We start from the raw sequence: 19828 nt of genomic DNA on the forward strand, positions 1-19828 counted from the left end.
CATATTAAAGATAACAGGCTTACAAGCGATTTATAATATTTTCTTAGCAAAACAAATATACTGTGATCCTTGCAAAATGTGATGGTTCATATGAGACATGAAAAAACGTCTTGATGACAAATATATATTTTATATTCAAACTGATTTTATCAACACAAGAAACTTTGCTCAACTATCATCCTATTTATGTCTTCAAGAAAAAAAATTGGGGCCAGGTCAGTGATGCATGCCTGTAATTTTAGCACTTTGGGAGGCCAAGGCGGCAGATAGCTCGAGCGTAAAAGTTTGAGACCAGCCTGGGCAACATGGCAAAACCCCATCTTTACAAATACAAAAAATTAGCGGGGCAGGGTAGCAGGCACCTGTGGTCCTGGTTACTTGGAAGGCTGAGGTGGGAGAATAGCTTGAACCGGGAGGCAGAGGTTGCAGTGAGCTGAGATTGTGCCACTGCACTCCAACCTGGGTGACAAGAGTAAGGCTCTTTGTCAAAAAAGAAAAAAAAAAAAAAAAGCATACATGCAAGAGAATTTTATTGCATGTGTGTGTAATTAAAATTGCTTTCCACATACACTCACCATTTATATACATCAAAGGGTGATAGTTTTGGCTTTATCCATTTCTTCACACATGCACGTTGCACACACACAGGCTCATGCACACATATACACTGATTTTTTATTCTAAGAAAGAGATGATACAGATAAGGCTGCTTTAATACTCTGCAAATACTGAAAACTACACAAAGAACAAAATACCATATCAAATCCTTTACTCATTTCCAATTATGTGATTAGAGTTGGAATAAGGGAAGCCTACACTGTATCTCCTTTGTGTATGTTTTAAAAGAAAAGGTTAAAAAAGATATTTAATAGCATTCCTTTATCAGTGATTGTTTATGTAATGGTTATGGAGAATAGAAGCCTCTTGGGAGATAATTTGAAATAAAAAATTCAAAAATATTTTTAAGTAAAATCGGCATGCCATATTAAGATATCTTCTAAATAATATATATTTTGAAGCAGAAAATGTAATGAATATATGTAATTCAGAAGCCTTGTCTAAAGAGTTTACACAACAGAGAAAACACAAAGTCAAACCACGTCCGTGAAATCACTTTTATTTTTATTTTTTTCCACATAGGTAACTTCATGTCAACTACAAAAATAATGAAATGAAGAACTGATTGTGAAACTGCAAACTCAAAATCACTGGAGTGGTAAACAGGTTTTCCCCTAGATGACTTAAAAAAATAACCAGGATACCATGAATTCATGTCTAAGTAGTAAACATGTCATATATTTTAAAATAATAAATATAGAACAGCAGTACAGAAACTAATAGCATAAACAGCATGAAGTATATTTTATTTTTTAAGACAGATGAAATTTCTAGGCACAGTTTTAGGCATTAAAGAGGACACAGAGGCATAGGTTAGAGTGCACTGCTCTGTACAAAAATACAGTCTGAATAAATTACATTGCTAGCCATACAATTAGACGTCACTTACCAGTCAGTTCATTGCATGTTTAATAATATACAGGTACATGCTAATCCATATATATCATTTATATTCAAACACGTAGGTCTCTCTATATTTATGTCTTTAAAATTTACATATTGAACTTACAAAAAGCTAAATAATTGTGCAAGAAATCGGAATAACTAGCCCCGCTGTGTACTTTATGCTATATGTATGTTAGCATATATGTGTCTGTATATACCTATATCTATAGATATAGACCTATGTTCATAGATCTATATCTATCTATGATAAACAATGGGTTTGTTGCTAATAATTCTGCTTAAGAAGACATCAAATAAAGCTAAAGCTGCAAAGACATAATGTTAATGTAGGTAAAAATTTCACTTGTGTTTATTCCGATAGACAAGATTATATTTCAGATGAGAAGCAACAATTTTCCTGTTGTACTGAGACTGTTAGTAATGAAACACTTTCACATATTACTGATGTTAGAAATACAGCATAGGGCTCTTTGCTGAGAAGGGAAAAAAGTCACATAAGAAATCTACTTTTCAGTAAACTGCAAATACATGTGCCTCAACCTATAACATATTCTGTCACTTTGAGCTTGTCATATTAACAGAGAATGAAAACTTGATAAGACTCGAGATATGATATTGGTTTAACAGCACACTGAATCCTCTACTAGGACCAAAAGAAGTGCCTCATTGGTGTCAGCACCGAAGTACTATTCTTTCATTATTTATGAATAAAGAGATCTCAGAACAAAGCATGTTTAGTTGCTGAAATCCCTACCCAAATATCGTATTTCTCATGCTGCTCTGACAATATGCAATCAACTGTAAGACAGTCTGCCCCAGATTTTACTATTTCTCATGAAATTGCTTCAAAAGATTCTATAATACTATCTTTCTGGAAAATTTCCACTCACAATTTCTAATGATTCTATATAGAATCACATATTTTTATAAAAGTTTCTGTCTATGATGTATTTATTTGCTTTTGTCTACCACTGCTAAAGTAAGACTAAGCCTGGTACTTCATATTTGTGATTTTATAGAAAATTCATAAGTGTGTTTTTTATTTAGCATTTGGATAATAAAATAGGGTTTCTTTTTTTTTTTTTGGCTGTTGTTTTTGGCAACCATTCTTAAGACAAGCTGAAAGTAGAACTGTGCTTTGGGATGAAAAATTGTTAAATACTATCGATGTGGTCCTGTTCTTAACAGATTTTGCAATACAGTAACACATAGCTACTTTTTAAGTAATTTTTCTAATACTTCTTTCTGCAAGAGGGCCAAAATCAGAACATACCTTTTTAGTGTCTTTGTTAACAAAAATAATTATTCATAACTTTTATATTAGAACTGTATATTTGATATAAAAATATGTTTATAATTAAGCTATCCAAATTTGTACATTAAACAGAGTTAAAACAAGTTTGCAGCATGAGATTAGTTGCAAACTTATTCCGTATTATTAATACTTCCTTCCGTTGAACAGTCAGTAATTCCCTTAACATAAATCCATCTTAAGTGTGTGCACAAATCAGTTAGCCCATCAGTTAACTTCAGAGGACCAGTGATAACCAGATGAATTCTACTCCTCTACTGAGACATTTAGATATTTATATAAATCTATCGCTATTCCTTTTTTAAAAAAATGAAGACATTTAAAATACTTGCAAAAAATAGCAGCCTTCTATTTTAATGAATTTTACATAAAATGATCATCCTAATTGCTACTCTTTTGAACTACGGTGCTTACAGAGAATCATTAATTTTCAGATTAACACCACTTCAATTTTTATTCTTAGGCAATTCTATTAACACTTTCCAGTGAAACAGTAAAGAACATATAGCAAAAGCTTTAAGGTACCATACTTTTGTATGGTAAATAAGTATGAATACCAATCTAAGCCTCTTAACAATGTACACAAGGTTAGTGTTCAAACCACTTCACTAGAGCAAATATTAATTTTATGTGTAATAGGCAAATGTATGTGGAGGGTTAGGGAACAACTAATTACCATTTATACTTATGGTTCACCTTCTATAAAAACATTTAAGCTTGTTACATACGCACAATTGTTTGCTGCAATGTTTGGCAAATGATGTTAAGGGTACAAAGGCAACTCATGCATAATTCTTTCTGTTTGCCCCAGGAAAAACAGAGATCGTCAATTTTTCCCCAGTCTAGATAGGGCTGAGGCACCAATTTCTAACCACATAATGAGAAGCACATGTCTCCAAGTCTTGACTCTCTTCCCAGGGAGATGCTGACTGCCAAAGCATAACCTCCCATTAAAAAGAGTATTCGTGAAGGTGGAATGTGTACCATTAACCAGTTACATTCACAACTCCCATTAGATGCTGAAGGGCAGTTCATTTTTCAAGGGTTCACTCAAGGAAACCACCAACAACCAATGTAGTCATTGGGTGGGATAAGCAGGTGGTAAGGGCTCTAACAGTGGAATCCCTGTCAACGCAAAGGAACTTCTAAATGTTGCTTAAGCTAACTGCTTCCCTGCAGGCAATAGGAGATTCAGGCAAATCTCATTCCAACTAGTTTCTCACAATTGTTGCTGTCATACAGACCCTTCATTTGTCAAGAAAAATGATACGAACATATTGGAAGTTTGCAGCATTTGCCTATGTCTAATCAGCTCTCTTAATTTGGCAGGTCTCTAAAATGGATGTAAAAGCTGGTTATGATGTTGACAGCCAAAAGGCAAAGAATATTAAATCAAATGAGCAAACCGCTTGATGCTCCAGAAGTGTTTTAGAAAATAGTAAGTTAGAAAAGATGCAGACGTATTCCTTTTGTTGGATGGTGGTGGTTGTTTGTAATTTGTGACTATTGGTTCTAGTAGTAGTCTTCATAGTTCTTAGGGTTCAGGCAATAAAGGATGGCACCCCCAAATGAAAATATAGTTGCACCCCAGGCCAGGCCATAACCCCAATTGAACTCATGGTAAATTTTCAAGCTTACAGTTTCAATGAACTTGATTGGGTAAAGGACCAGGCTGCAAACCTGTAAAACAACTGAAAGAAAAGCAAATCAAAATTAGAAAATGTTATTTACAGCAAATAAAATAATATAAATATATAACTGTATATGTATGAGAGTAACTTTTTAATCAAATATACATAAAAGCCAGAAATTTTAAAGCATTGCTTGTTCTAGATGGTATACTTAAAAATACTAACAATTTTTTTTTGTTTAAACACTTTTTCCCAATATGCAAGAATTACTCTATTAATAAGTAGTAAATCAGTATTAGTATTGGTGAAATAATTAGTGCAATATAATAATTTCTATGAGCATACAAAATAGTGATTTTCACCTTACAAATATAATTATCATTATTATGGCAAGTAGTACTAGCTAAACTAAACTCTGCCACTACCAAAACGTGTAAGTAGTTCATTAAGAATAGTGACACCAATGCCAACTAAAACTCTTGTTCTTTATACATGCTGTTAAGGAATTAGGAAATTCAAATTAATTTCTGTTATGAAACTGGTCAACCTGTTATTAAAAATGTGCTTTTCATTTTGTTGCTGTTTTGCAATACTAACTCAGCCCTATATACCAGAAAGTCCTAGCCCGATGTCTTTGCTTATATTACTCTGATCCAAAGCTACTTTCATTATTTTCTTCTCATCCAGTCTTTGTCTCTCGTCTTTAAAAACTGGCTTAAAAGTCATTAACAGATGATATTTTCATATCTATTTTCTATCTACTTTAAAAAAAGAATTAAGTCTATAAAGGCAAGATAGATAATGGTATGGGAAAATCTAGGCTAATTCTGGCTACTATGACAGAGGCCAAAACTTAGCTCTTAGTTCCTGGTTAGGCCTGAGTTCTGTCTGGGATAAAGGGGAAATGTGATTAGTCATACCGAATAAAATAAACCAAACTAATCAGGAAGGGCAAGTTTATTTTGTTTTTGTTTTTTGTTGTTTTTACTATCTAAAATAAAATTAGTCTTGTGAATATGCACGAGATGTCTTCCACTTAAAATTCATAACTTCCTATGAGATAAATTATGTAATTTTAATTAATTTAACTACAATATATGGGATAGATCTGCTTCATTCTCTACCATATGACAGCTTCCGCCCTCAAGAAACAAACTTCTCCCTAAAAAATACGGGGTACTGTTATATTTAGCAGGGGTTGGCAAACTACCAAATCTGGTCTGATTTTGTTTTTGAAAAAGTTTTATTGGAACACAGCCACACTCATTCATTTATGTATTTTCTATGCAACAATGGCAGTTTCTTTCTACAAAAGAAACCACACAACTCACAAAGCCAAAAGTATTTACTTTCTGGCCCTTACCAAAAGAAGTTTGCTAACCCCTGATAAATGAAATAATTTTAGGGGGTAAAATAATTTGTAATTCATCTTCAAAGAACAAAAATGTGAATACTTAAAGAAAAGGAGAGAAACTGACAGAGTATATACAGTTTTGATATAGCTTATATTTAAAAAAAAATACTAGGATGGAAAGTGTGAATTAAAATGGATTTTTATGCTTCAAAATGTACTCTCATCTATTTTTAGCACATGTAAAAGATTATTACCAGTATGATGAAGATTCCTAGAAAGTCTACATAATAGTCATCTTTCTCTCCCATAAAACTGATGAAATACAGCAAATTCAAGAGGCCATGATTCCTCAAAATTTTTTTCCGTAAGGCTCTGGCTACGTGTCAAAAGATCTACCTGGAACCAGATATAAGAATACCCAACATTTCTGCCATGTAGTCCAACACTGCTCTGGGTCAGCACCTTGCCTACCATTACTACTGAGAGTAGATAGATAATTTCCTATAAAAGGAAAATCTACTGATATCTAAAACAGAAATCAGACGTCGTTTATAGTTTAAAAGTCTCAGAAAAAGTTTTAGGTTGTTGTTAGGACTCAGATGACGGCATATTATAAGGCCCCACACTTCATCTATTTCCAGCTAGTAAGTGCTACAATGAGCATGAATTAAAAAAAACAACAACAACAACAACAAAACACTTAGCTCTGTGCCTTTGTGAGGAAAAGGGAGCTTTCACGTTTTAAATATCTTAAAACCAACATGAAGTCAATTACTATCAACCATAACTACGGAGAAAAAAGTTCCAAAGTTGCCAAGTACATTTCAAAAAAAAAGCAGTTCTCCTTAGGTTTCTATACTCTGGTCACTAGTCAAATCCGGACTGATCCTACCAGGATATGATTGAAACATGAATGTGAATTAGGTATGGTCATTCATTTACTCATTCAGTAAATGCATTCATTCAAAAATATCTGAATGTTTCTAAAGTGATACAGTTTAAGGTATTACTGGTATCAAAAGAGACAAAGCTGCTACTCTCATGGGTAGGCAGTCCATTAGTAAACAAATACAGAATATAATGTCACAGACAGGACACAGGGATGAGGGCTGCTGTTTTAGATCAATTGTGAGAAAAGGCTGCTCTGAGGAGATACTGAGCACAGATCTGAATGAATTAGGGGTACAGAACAACATAGTGGGGACTGAGCATTCCCAAGTGAAAGGCACAGACACTGCAAAACTCCCAACACAGGAGCAGATCCGGTACATTGGAACAGCAGTCAGAAGGCTGTGATTGCAGTACAGAGAGCAGGGAGGGAGAAGAATGAGATACGATGGAAGAGACAGCAGGGGCCCTTGAGGGTTCAAGGACAGCCTGTGAACCATAGCTGGGGTCTAGATTTTATTCTAAGTGTGATAAGCAGCTGGTAGAAGAGTTTAATCAGAGGAGTAAAAACTAATCTGATTTACTTTAAAATGACTACACTGCCTTTTTTGTGAACTGACTAGTCCCTGGAGCGAGGTGTTTACCTAGGCTGCTTTTAATATTCATTTCAACGTGTTTTATTTAGCAAATATTTGGCCTCCATGGTATAATATAATGATATAATTTCCCTCTTGTGGAAAAATGGAAATACAACTCCATTAGGCTCAACTGGCGTACTGTCCTGAACAGCTTTCTTAGACTTTTATTGTGTTGGAGCCCAATAAAGATTCCTGTAAAATGCTTCGTGCCTCTGAATTATTTGACTCCCTTTGGAATCACAGAGAAAAGTGCATATAGTAGCAAAACTGAGAAAATTATAATTCTGCACTTGTAAATAATTTTATCCATGTAATAAAATTCACAGATGTAGGTAAAAATGCCTCCTTGCCTTTCATTGATGCTGTATAGGGAGGAAAAAAAAAACATAAAGAGTTCAGAAGTCAAGAAAATACCATCATACTGTATTTCTATTTTACTACCAATCAATGAAACAAAATAGGCATTGGATATGGTATTCTCTATGCTGTACCTTAAAGCTAACATATGCACAGTTATGGCACATTTTAGAATCTGAAGGGATTTGGGGTTCATTTTATGCCCCCCGTATTCTTTTGAAAATAAACAGGCAATGAAACTGCTAACGGTGAAATTATGTGAACCAGGGGCATGATGGGAATGTAGATCTAATAATTCTTGTGTTTTATTCTAGTTTTAGGGGGATATTTTTCATTGTTTTCAATATTAAAATATTCAAAACACTTGGTATTGAAATATTCAAAATTTTCTTCTAAGGAGTATATTTCAGTATTTTGACAAACATTTATTGGGTGCCTACTGTGGGCTAGGTGAAGTGGATAAGATAGGTTAGACATGGCCCTCGCCCTTTAATGATTCATACTCTGTTAGTGGAGACAGGCACACAAGTTATTACAAATCAACATGTTCAACAGCAATAGTAGAGGCATGTTTATTTACAACACGTTCAACACACATTTACTGAGCTCCAACACTGTGTCAAGTACCAATTCAGCTTAGAGAAAGAAAGGAGGGTTTCAGAGGGACATCATTTGAACTGGTTCTTAAAGGACGGATGAAAGTTGGTCAGAAGAGGCAGTGGAAAGAAAAGACCTCTAGGAGGATGAAGCAGATTATATAGCGCTTACAGGTATAAGAGAGTATAGCTAGAAGCAATGCACAGAGGTAAAATGAAGGGTGCATGCACAGGGTTGTTTTGTTCATACTATAATAGCACAGTGTTTCATAAAATATTAAACTTTTGTTTCTCTAGGAAGATATCTGAAAGGTTATTGTAATTGTAGATGTGGTTGGTGTCCTATCCATATTTTTTTTTTCCTCACCACTTCAGTACATGCTAGTCTGACTTCCAATTGCTAACACCTGCATTTCTTTGTCTACATTTCCTCTGGTCACTAAAGCTACTTCGGCTGCCTATGGGGCAGGGCAGGTCCAGAAAATTAACACTGTTCTCCTTTGATCATAACTGATATTCCTTAATCAATGAGTCTCCAAATTTGGTGCATTAATACCCCCGCTCCATAGCCTTCCGAATGAGCTAATTCTTGAGGTGCGTGTTCTACACTGGTTTTCAAAGTTTCCCCAAGAAGATTAAGCTCCAGCTGCTTCGAGTGTCAACTGGCTTGATAATGTAACCTGGTAATGGCTGCTTTCCCAGCCCTGTCTCATTTTCCACACCCCTTGCCATATCTCTTCTTTTACCTGCAAATAAAGTATGTGCACTTGATTTCTTATCTCGGGGTTTTCTTCTAAGGAAATCAAAGGGGCAAGTGACAAGACCATAAGTTTATTTCACAAGGAGACCTCATGTGTTATATCCAAGACAGACTACAAGGGGAAGAGACTAGAGAAGGACAGGCCCCTAGAAGGTCATTCAGTGTGTGGGGACCTGTGGGCAGTGATGACTAAGATGTCATCAGTGGCAAAGAAAAGTCAGGGAATGTAAAGAAAGACTAAAAGAAAGAAATGAAAAACTAGATTCTCAAGAAAGGAAAAGGAAATCACATAAACATCTTAAAACAGTCATATATTGCCACAGAAAAACAAAACAAAGTAGGAGAAGGCCAAATTTGGGGACTGAGATGTTCCATTTAAGGAAAAGTTGTGGCAATAACGTTGGTGTAGGAGAAGAAGGTATAAAATTAGGAGATAATTTAAAGGCAAAAGTTGATAGGCCCTACCAGGCAGATCAGTCCCTAAATATAAAATATACATAAAAGAAACAATAATTTGAACAATTAAAAGCATTTGCCATTGAAAGGTTCATACGAAGATATCAATTTTTTCTTAAAATTTAATCTGTAACTACTAATGGTAGCAGTATGAAATTAATTATTGGGTACTGATACTGTAAATTGTTCTAGTCAAAGTATAATTTGATAACAGTGCAAGAAATTAACATGGAATCTAAATATTGTGAATAGAAGAATTCCCTTTTAGTCTGCAATCTAAAGTGGACGCTGATTTTTCTACCAAAATCTAGACTTGAAAAGGCTCCAGCTATCTCACTGTGACTTATAGGATGGTGACGAAGGCTGTAAAACATAAGCCTTTAATCAGAGATGGCTCTGAGATGGAAATCAGCTGTAGGACCCTGAAAAAAATCATTCTACATAAACAATATTTATAGGAGGCTTTCTGCAGATATAACAGAAAGGAAGCTTCCTTAATAAAATAAATGGGAATTATGTATTTAAAATAGAATTATAAAAAAGAATTTTGTGCAATTTGTATTAAAGACCTTGGGAAGAAAAGAAACACTCGTCCTACATTCTTGTGGGACATACAAATAACCTGTGGATAGTTCAAAACCAGACAATAAAAGAAGAGAGTCAGGAAAGAGGCAGTCCCTCTAATTTCACCAAGACTTTAGTGAGAACTGGATGCCAGTTATCAGAATCAAGTCGTATTTTACCTACCATTGTCAGTTACACAAAAAGAAATATGCTGTAATCAACTGCACTGGAAATGTGCATAGCTTTCATGATGTGCTGTGGTTCAGTCACGCTGCACCAATCAGTTTGTGGTCTTTATGGCATCTCAAGGTACTGAATTCCTTCAAGTGATGCTCCCGAGAAATGGAGCAACTGGAGTTACAGGATGGACTCCAACCGCAGTGCACAGCTGGCAACTGAATTCAAAATCAAGGCTGATTCTGCACTGTTTTTTCCAATATGTGATATGTATTGAAGTAAAGATAAACTGGGGAATCCTCATTCGGGCTTTCAAGTCATATAGGTATCCTGAATTAAAACCCTGGTGGTACAACTTACTAGTTAAAATAGCCATGGGAAATTATTTAACTTTTCCAAACCTGTTTCTTCATTGATAATATGGGGAAAATAAATATCTAACTTTAAGATTGTTATATCAGAGAAAGTATATGTTAACTGTCTAGCACTGTGGCACATGATAGGTGCTTAATTAATCATTCTTATCAGCATTAGTATAATAAAAATATCTAATTCTGACGTCTAGACTTCTAGGACTGGTGAGAAAGAGAGTTGTGAAAAAAAGGACAATGTTTTAGATGGGCTATAGCAATGGCTAGCTCTTAGCTCATCTAGCAACTATTCAAGAAGGTAATAAGCCCACCCTAAATAAAAGATCTCAGAGAAGAAAGAAGACCAAATCTCGAAAACCTGTTTGGCTATCTTTATGAGACTTAATTATGAATTTTCAGTAAAAAACCTTTAGAGTATATTTTCTAACACCAAGACTGTATACTTGTACAGTGTAGGTGCCCAACGTATTTATTAAATAAGTACAAACATAAATACATGAAATAAACATCATTTTGATATTTATTACTTTTTTGAGCTTTTTTAGTCTTAGCTTTGTAGTCATCTGAAGCCAGCTGCTTCCTAAGACCTCAAAAGAGAAATGGCTTTAAAAAAAACCAAAAACCTGAATTACAGTTACTTATTTGTTTACATGCCTGTTTTATGCCACCAGATTAGAAGCTACAAGCCTTAGTCACTTTTATATCATTCATTCAAAAACCATTTACTGAGTGTGTACGAGTACCAGGCATAGCACAAGATACTAAATCATGTAAGTGTGAAGTCTTGGTGAGNGTAGTAATATGTCTGTTTTGATTTTATGTACTGCACACGTCTCAGCAGAAAAAAAGTATTTTTTCTTTTTCTTTCTTGAGACAGAGTCTTACTCTGTTGCCCAGGCTGGAATGCAACGGGGTGCCATTGGCTCCCTGTAGCCTCAAGCTTCCAGATTCAAGCGATTCTCCCACCTCAACATCCCAAGTAACTGGGACTATGATTTCAAAACATTTTTTGAAATCGTGCTTTCTACTCTATTAGTGAGTATCTGTGGTGAAACTGTGCCCAGCTTTATAGGTGTCTAATACTACGTTTAGCCTGTAATAGGCACCCAAGAAATAGTTGCATGAATAAGTAAGGGAGTCCAGTGGTTAATGAACCACTAGTTTAAGATCCAGAAGCCTCCCAGGCCCAGGTCTGCTAGTAGCTACTATGTGATCTTGAGCAAGTCACCTGAAGATTTCAATTAGATGTACTTCTGGGTTCCTTCAGCCCTTTGGACCTTCGTTTTTATGACACCCCCAATTCTTACCAGCCTTCATGGGTATAAGAAAATAAATACGAACAATAGGGGGCAGCAGAACACTCCTGTTTTGTATTTTTAGCTCAAACTACCCTTTAAATCCTGAGAAATTTAATCTATTCCAATCTTGAAACAGCTTTTAGAAATCCATCTAACAGGTTTTGTCAGTGTCTTCATTATTGACAGTCACAGAGGCTTACTTTGCAGTCTTCAAATCAGATATGACTGACAGGGTAAATTGAAGGCACCACCGAATGTTGCAGTTTGACTCAAAGAGAACAATATATTCAAAGGTATTTTTATAAACGAAAATTAAAACTCACAGCAAATCATGTATTGAATCATGCATTGGGCTTTTAGTCAGCAAGCCCCTTTTCTAAATAGTCCTCTGTCTTTTCATATATTTTAATCCAAGCTGTGCTTCATAGAATGAAGGTTGATAAATTAACATACAATTGACTTCATATAATTGACTTGTCTGATGGGTGGAGTTATACATAACACATTTTCAGGATAACTGTGTCTTTTCAAAGAGATATGTATCTTTAAAGGTACAAATTTTGGATTTTTTTTTTTTCAGTTCCTTTTCAGAAAAACATAATGCTGCCTTCAGATCACCAGGGGAACAGTAAAAAAGGGGGAAAAATGAGTGTAAAAAAAGATTGTTAGTAAATACACCTGCTGCAATTCCTAAGGTAATAGCCCTGTCAGGCAGTATTATTTATTCATGCTTTAGTTAGAGGTTTAGAAGTTTCCACTGTGCTATGTGAAATGCTTAACAGACTGAAAACTGATTATCTGATAAATCTTTAGCCAAGTTACCTTAAAAATATAGTAAATACCTCTCAATTTTTATGTAAGGCAGCAAACACATACCTCTTCTGCATAAGAAAGGAGGATGGTAGAAAGGTTCATGAAACTTTAATGCTCATTTGAAAGTAATTCATCTGTTTACCTGCTGCAAAAAGCATGACCGCAACAGGTCTATAGAAACGCCTTCGAGATCCCACGCAGATAGAAATCAAACCCACCAGGAATGCAATGAGAATGATGGCAGCGCCGCCCAAGAGTAAAGCCAGTGTAGCAATCTGCCAATCTGGAAAGAAAAAAGAAATTGTTTTTGAGTAGTAAGTCCTTAAAGAATCAACAGAACTATGTTCAGCAGCCTTCACCTTGCAATAGTTCGACAGATGTGATTTTACTGCACGCTAAGCATCCTTTGGAGTTTGAAATGTTGTACAACAAAAATTAATAGGAAATGTCCTTATTCAGAAAAGTCTTCTATGCTAAGCTCAGCAAAGTTTTTAGACCAGGGGTCTGCCAGGAGTTTCTTTCAAGTACTGTTACGCATTCATGTTAAATCAGTGTCCCCTCCATGGCCCATTTTCAATGTTATTATGATTCAAATTTTTATTGAGGTATAAAGTTCACAAATCTTAAGTATAGAAAGTAGAGAAGTTGATGAATTTTTATAGATATTTATACACCATTCAGACTAAAATACAGGACATTTCTATCACCCAGCCTGTTTTCTTGCACCCCTTCCTAGTCAAGAATCACCCACCTATCTGGGTTACTGAGGACATCTGTCACCACAGACTGAGTTTTCCCTATTCTTAAACTTTATATAAATGGTATAAACTATTTTGTGGCTGGATTTTAAGTTTCTCATATTCATCCATGTTGTTGCATACGACAGTACTATATTCTTTTTTTATTGATATTTCTTAGAAAGCCTTCCTTAACCATACAAACATCTCTGAAGTTTTTATTTGCCTCTCCTCCACTCCCTCTAAAACAACTCCCCATCAAATTAGCATCAGGGATATTGTTTTTTTTTTTTCCTCCTCTTTTTTATTTGATTCTAATTTCACTGCTGTATTTACCATCACAGGTATGGTTTCTGACATTAAGTATGCACAGAGAGCCAGAATGGACTCTGAATGGCTGCTCGGTCCCTTCATTCACACACAGAAACAGTAAGCATACAACTTACTATGTGCAGGGCTCTGTTCACAGACACTTCCAGAGAGATTCTCACACTCTCAGCAACACGTAAACCTTACTGAAATATATTTGTCATTTCTTATAAAACAAAAATGTAGACATGGTATGATGAAAAACTGGCCCATTTTACATTCATAAGAATGGTAAAATATTCTCTCAGAAGAGACAGCAAATCTATGAAAGTACTATACAGGTTGGGAAGCATCATGTAAAAGGATACTGTGGAGAGGAGCAGTTGCTTAAAAGCGCCAAACTGCTTCTTCTGACTCTGAGTTTAATGTATGTGTAGAAAATGCAAATAGATTTTGATCTATGGTTAAATTGCAATGGATTTTATCCTAAGTCCAGAAGTCATAATGTTTTGATGCTTCCCGCTGAAATTATCCCTCCACAAAGCATCCAAAATGCACTCTTTGTTATGGTGGGATAAAGGATGAGCAGAAGAACTGACAATACCCTAAGATTTTCTTTTATTTATATTTGTGTATTCCAGCCTCAAGCATCCTCTTCCACATCCTCTCCTCCCACGAAATTGTGGATGCTTCTCAGGCTCTCAACTAGAACTTGTGCTGCAATCAGGAAACAAACAAACAAGGGGAAAATAGAACAAATCCACATTTCTTTAAATATAAAGATGAATCACAACAAAGTGGAGAGCATCTTTTTAATGCCAGCTATTTGTAAGAAAGCCATACAACTTCAAACAAAAGTATAGCTAGCTTTTAACTAGAAGTTAAAAGGATAGCCATACTAGGCTTGTTTATTCCATAACAGCATGTAGCTTTGAATTAAAAAGCCAGAAAAAAATAGTCCTTACATTTGAAGTCTCTAAATTTCTTGGGAAAAGTTTATACAAGTGCACAATTGTACTGTACTTTGGCATGATGGAATTCCATCTGAAAACAGGTGTGTAAATTGAAATTTCTGAATTTAAAATAATCAAAGACTTATATAAAAGTGTACAATGAAAAGAATAAAATCCATCCATCCATCCATCCATCCATCCAATTATTGGAGAGTTTGATTTAAAAGCCTATGCTGAGTATGTTCTAGTTGGTCTATTACTTTTATAGAATGATTATCACTGTTAGCAACTTCCCCTAAATTATTTTATATAAGTAAAGACTTTAAAGCATTGACTTCATTTAAATCAAAATGTTACTAAATATTTACCCATATAAAATATCTTAAAATGAAAGTGCAACAGATTGCTTTTTCCTGATAAGCTCTTTCACATAGCTCAACATGAAAAAATGCCACACATTTGACTCTTCACTTTCAGCCACAAGTCAAACAGGAATTAATTTGGTCACTTTTCTTGATTTTAAATATCCTAAAAAAATAGCTAAAATACACATTGTTTTACATTTTGTCAAAATAGACTAAGGTGAAAATGTTAAGCAAACTTTCCCTACAAATGGCTAGATGATAAATATTTTTGGATTTTTGAGTTATGGTCTCTTTTGTACCCACTCAACTCTGCCCAATAGTATGAAAGGAGCCATAGATAGTATGTAAACAAGCTGGCTGTACCCCAATAAAACTTATTATTTTTGAGACAGTCTCACTCTGTCACCCAGGCAAGAGTGCAGTGGCGTAGTCTTGGCTCACTGCAACCTCCGTCTTCCGGATTCAAGTGATTCTCACGCCTCAGCCTCCTGAGTAGCAGGGATTACAGGCACGTGCCACCATGCCCGGCTAATTTTTGTATTTTTAATAGAGACCGGATTTCACCATGTTGGTCAGGCTGGTCTCAAACTCCTGACTTCAAGTGATCTACCTGCCAAGGCCTTCCAAAGTGCTGGGATTACAGGCATGAGCCACCATGCCTGGCCCCAATAAAACTTAATCAAGCAAAACAGGTGGTGGGTTGGTTTGAACCCTATGGCTGAGTTGCTGTTTGATAACCTCTATACTTTACACAGCATTTCAAATGTGGAACTTTTTTCTAGATAAAGACCTCTTAAACTACAAAACACAGAATGGAGTCAATTTAATAAATGAATAATACAGGAGTGCAAAGTGATGCTTATCCAATATAGCAACAGAAAATTCCAAAAAAATCCTAAGTGCATATTGTTACATTTCCTCAATATAGCAATTCTTCATTTCATTTGGAAAACCAGTAAAATGCTATAGTAGAAAGCACCAACAGAATAAAAATTAGTAAAAGGGACTAGAACCTAACCAGAAAAAGAACCTCTTACAGTTATCTACTTCCAAAAAGTAAATAAACATCATCAGTTCTGGATTTTCTTCTAAATGTTCTACATTTATTTTCAGCACTGAAGTTGTAGCTAATGATAAAGTTACCCTAGATGTAAAGTCCACAGGGAGAATCATCAGCATTACCACTGCTGTGATACTGATACCTTTCCTTTGGTCCACAACCAGAGATAGGTCTGCTTAAACAGAAAAGACATTTTCTTCTCCAAAAGAAACTAGAAATGGGCCATGACTGCCACCGTTCCGGCCAAAACCTGGGGCTTATACTGGATTACTGAGGCTATATCCCTGGCGAATGGTGCCAAGTTTTAGAATTGTTGTCATTATATCCATTTGGAATGATTCGCTCAGGCCAGTTGCCCAGAACCAAAACTTTAAATTGCTGATCAGTTTAACCTCAATCAGGAAGCTGAAAAAGTGGTTTGATATGGCTATCATTAGTTAAGGAGGTCCAAGGTGCATTTCATGGTTCAGTGTGGGGTATTCTGGAGCTGCAAACAGGGCCTGTGGCATCGTATCTCTTTCAGTAAACAACTAGAATCCATTGTCCAAATAATAGCGCTAGCCTAAGAGGTGAACTAAAATCAGAGACCCTGTAGATCAGCTAGTTACCATTTCCCTCTCTCTTACTGAACAAGACTAGGATATGGGGAGTAAAAAACAGTGAAAAATGTTTTACAGACACCTGCTAATGACCATTAAAATAATAAGCAGGGCTTTATACTGACACAGTTAGACAGATAATTACTTAGCATCCGAAGTCCAATACTAGATTTGGCAAGTATACATATTATAAGACTTGGACAATGTTATAGTAATATTCCAAGTGGCCAGAAAACTTGTTCTACCCTGACTTGTCCACTAAAAGATTTGCACGCCACAAGTACGTGCTAATCTACAGTGTTGGCAAAACATATTAAAATTTCATAAAGTTCTCTGTTTCCAGCACCATTTCTTTAAAAACATCATGCATTTTAAGTTTTCACAATCAGTTAATTTTTATATCAATCTTAGTTCTCCAATTACGGCCCTCACAGTATTTAGTCAGATGAGGTGTTAAGAGTCTGTAAAGATTTATTACTCTGCATTAGTCTTCTACCTTTCTAGAAATAATATACCAATACTATAGTGGAACAGTAAACATAAACCAGTCCTGCAGAACATCAATGACCATGGCGCTATTTTACAAATTGCAGTGCTCTGCACAATTAAAACTGGCTATTGTTCAATGTCAGGCCAGCTGATTGGAAATCTGAGTTTGGTTTCTAAGACTACAGAGAACAGGTGATCATCAGTTTTGAGGAAATAACATACATCCCTGGCTGATAAATTGGTGAGGGGTCAAATGGGTTGCGAGGCGTGTTTTGAATCTGAAAACCAAATCTGAAATCAGGCTGCCATGTTATGTGTCAGGTTTTCTCAAGAGAATTTTGGCAAAATTGACACAGTGACACACTGGGGGCATTCAAACTACACCTGAAGAAGTGGAGGCTCAAGATAAGTGTATGCTTCTCCATTAGTATTTTCTATAACAGAAAAAAAAAGACCCTCCATGGAAATAAATACACATAATGTTATATTCCCTTTGCAGTTACAGAATAAAAATCAGGAAGTCCCTATGGTACAACATCAAGTTCAACATTAAGATGCAACTCAGGAACTGGTTTCAAGTCCTCTTTCAGGGTATTTTTATTAGCCGGCATCAGAGTTTCCAATGTCTATAAATGCTTTAGTATTCTGCAGACTTGTGCTGACTTACTTCAGCAGTGCAACATATAAGACTGGTCTGAAATCACCACTGCATTATGAAAATTCTACAGACCACATTCTAACTGTCCAATTGGAGAATTATCATTCCCTTAGGTAATCCATGATGAAAAGTCACTTCCAATTTTCAGAAAAGGCAAAATCTTAAGAAGGATACGTTTTCCATATTTTTGAGTCAAGGGTAATCACAAAGCCAGTTCCAAAAGCTTTCTGCCTCAGCCTACCTCATTTAGAAACCTATAACTTGTCAAACACCAGCTAATTTACCTCTGTAGCTATTGTTTATATGCTGAGATTCATTCTACTCTATGTAAATCCCTGAGTACACAATGGCTATTTCCTTTTGAAAATTAGACATAATTAAAAATAAATGAAAAAACAAGTTTTGAACCTTATAAACAGAAGTCCTGTAGTTTAGGTGGATATGTCCCTCAATGTATTCCACTGTTTTTATGGATGATTCTCACTTTTCTATAATTCTCATCACAAATTAAAACACTGATTTTTAACAACTTTTATAATCATGTTCACATTTGTCAGACTGGTACTTGTATTTTTATCTTTGAACTTCTCCAAAAGGAAATCACATTAACCAAAATGATATCTATAACTGCAATAAAATAATTCACTAGACAGAACAGTGATTTTTACCTCTCATCTTGACTTATAAGTAATATACAAATTCTCCCTAATTCACCCAAACTAGATTATTTTCACTTATTCCCAGCAAACATTCAGCTTTTCCAAATACTTGCATTCATTTGTAGGACATACTTGTAGCAAAACATTTAAATTATATTATCGAGAACTTAGTTAACTTAGTATTGCCAATCCCATTCTATCTATCATCAGAAACTGGAAATAGTGGGATGGTTTAGTATTAAAGGAAAAAAAACAAAGCTCAGATACAGAAGAATATTTCAAACTCACATTCCCTAAATTATCCATCTATTCATCAACGACTATATCTTTTCCCCAACTAGCTCACTTTGTCTGAAATTATGGCATTTAATTATTTTCACTAAATGTAACTAAAGAATTTATCTTAATATTAATGCTACATATGTCTGAGTTTGGATACAAAGGCTGTATCTTCATATACAAAGAATAGAATTCTATTTTGTATAGAACCATAAACTTAGGCTAAATACTTCCAAAGGTATCAAATAATCTACTTAACTTTTAAAAGTTAGTCTGCATGTGGCTAATGAAGTGGAAAACTGAAACCGTTACTGAGGCAGTTGAAATCTTGGTTTATTGGCTAAGTTGCATTCTGGCCTAAATCCGTCAATACTCCATTAATTTTCCACCACTCTGTGATGCAGACACAGAGAGAGGCAGCCAAATGAATTCTGATTCTAATTTCGATAATTAAAATAACCACTTCTTTTAGTAAAACAACTGACAATGAAACTACCATTTTTCATTTGCAAAGAAATACTTAAGGCAAGTAACTATTTGTATTTTATAAAATGAAAACCAATATAAACACTATGTGTGCAGTGATGCACAAAGCAAAGTAGATGTCTGCAAAAGCAACTATGTAAGATATCCATAGTAGTAATCAGGTTGGCAACAATTCGATTTCCAGTACTACCCTTTAGGCCCATTCACAGATAAAGATTGCCTCCAAAGTATGGTGCTAACCTGATTTTAAACTACAGAGGTAAATGACCTCAGGTAAACATCCAAATAGATGATGCAATAACCCTAATGACCAAAACGTATGTTGATTTTGCCAAATTTTGGAAAGTCCCAGTTGTATAAAATGCCAGATGGGTTACTAGTTTTTAACATATGACAGTTTCATTCAAGATCTTGCAGTTGTTTTATGTTGATGTTAGAAAAAAAATGCATACCTTTTTTTTTTTTAACAAATAAAGGAACATTTTAGCTGGTTCG

General features: G+C 35.1%; 1 protein-coding gene across 1 annotated transcript in view; it reads right to left on the reverse strand.

The window, feature by feature from the left end:
- Positions 1-1101: 1101 nt before the first annotated feature.
- TMEM47 (transmembrane protein 47) overlaps positions 1102-19828 on the reverse strand; it is a 29334-nt gene continuing 10607 nt past the window's right edge. Inside the window, exons 2-3 of the mRNA XM_017518359.1 lie at positions 12882-13022; positions 1102-4527 (exon numbers count right to left, since the gene is read on the reverse strand). Of these exons, the coding sequence (XP_017373848.1) occupies positions 4349-4527; positions 12882-13022 (320 nt within the window). The 3' untranslated portion in view covers positions 1102-4348. The remainder of the gene's footprint in view (positions 4528-12881; positions 13023-19828) is intronic.

This window comes from Cebus imitator, unplaced genomic scaffold, assembly GCF_001604975.1.
Source record: "Cebus imitator isolate Cc_AM_T3 unplaced genomic scaffold, Cebus_imitator-1.0 Scaffold673, whole genome shotgun sequence".
In the NCBI taxonomy this organism is placed as follows: Eukaryota; Metazoa; Chordata; class Mammalia; order Primates; family Cebidae; genus Cebus; species Cebus imitator.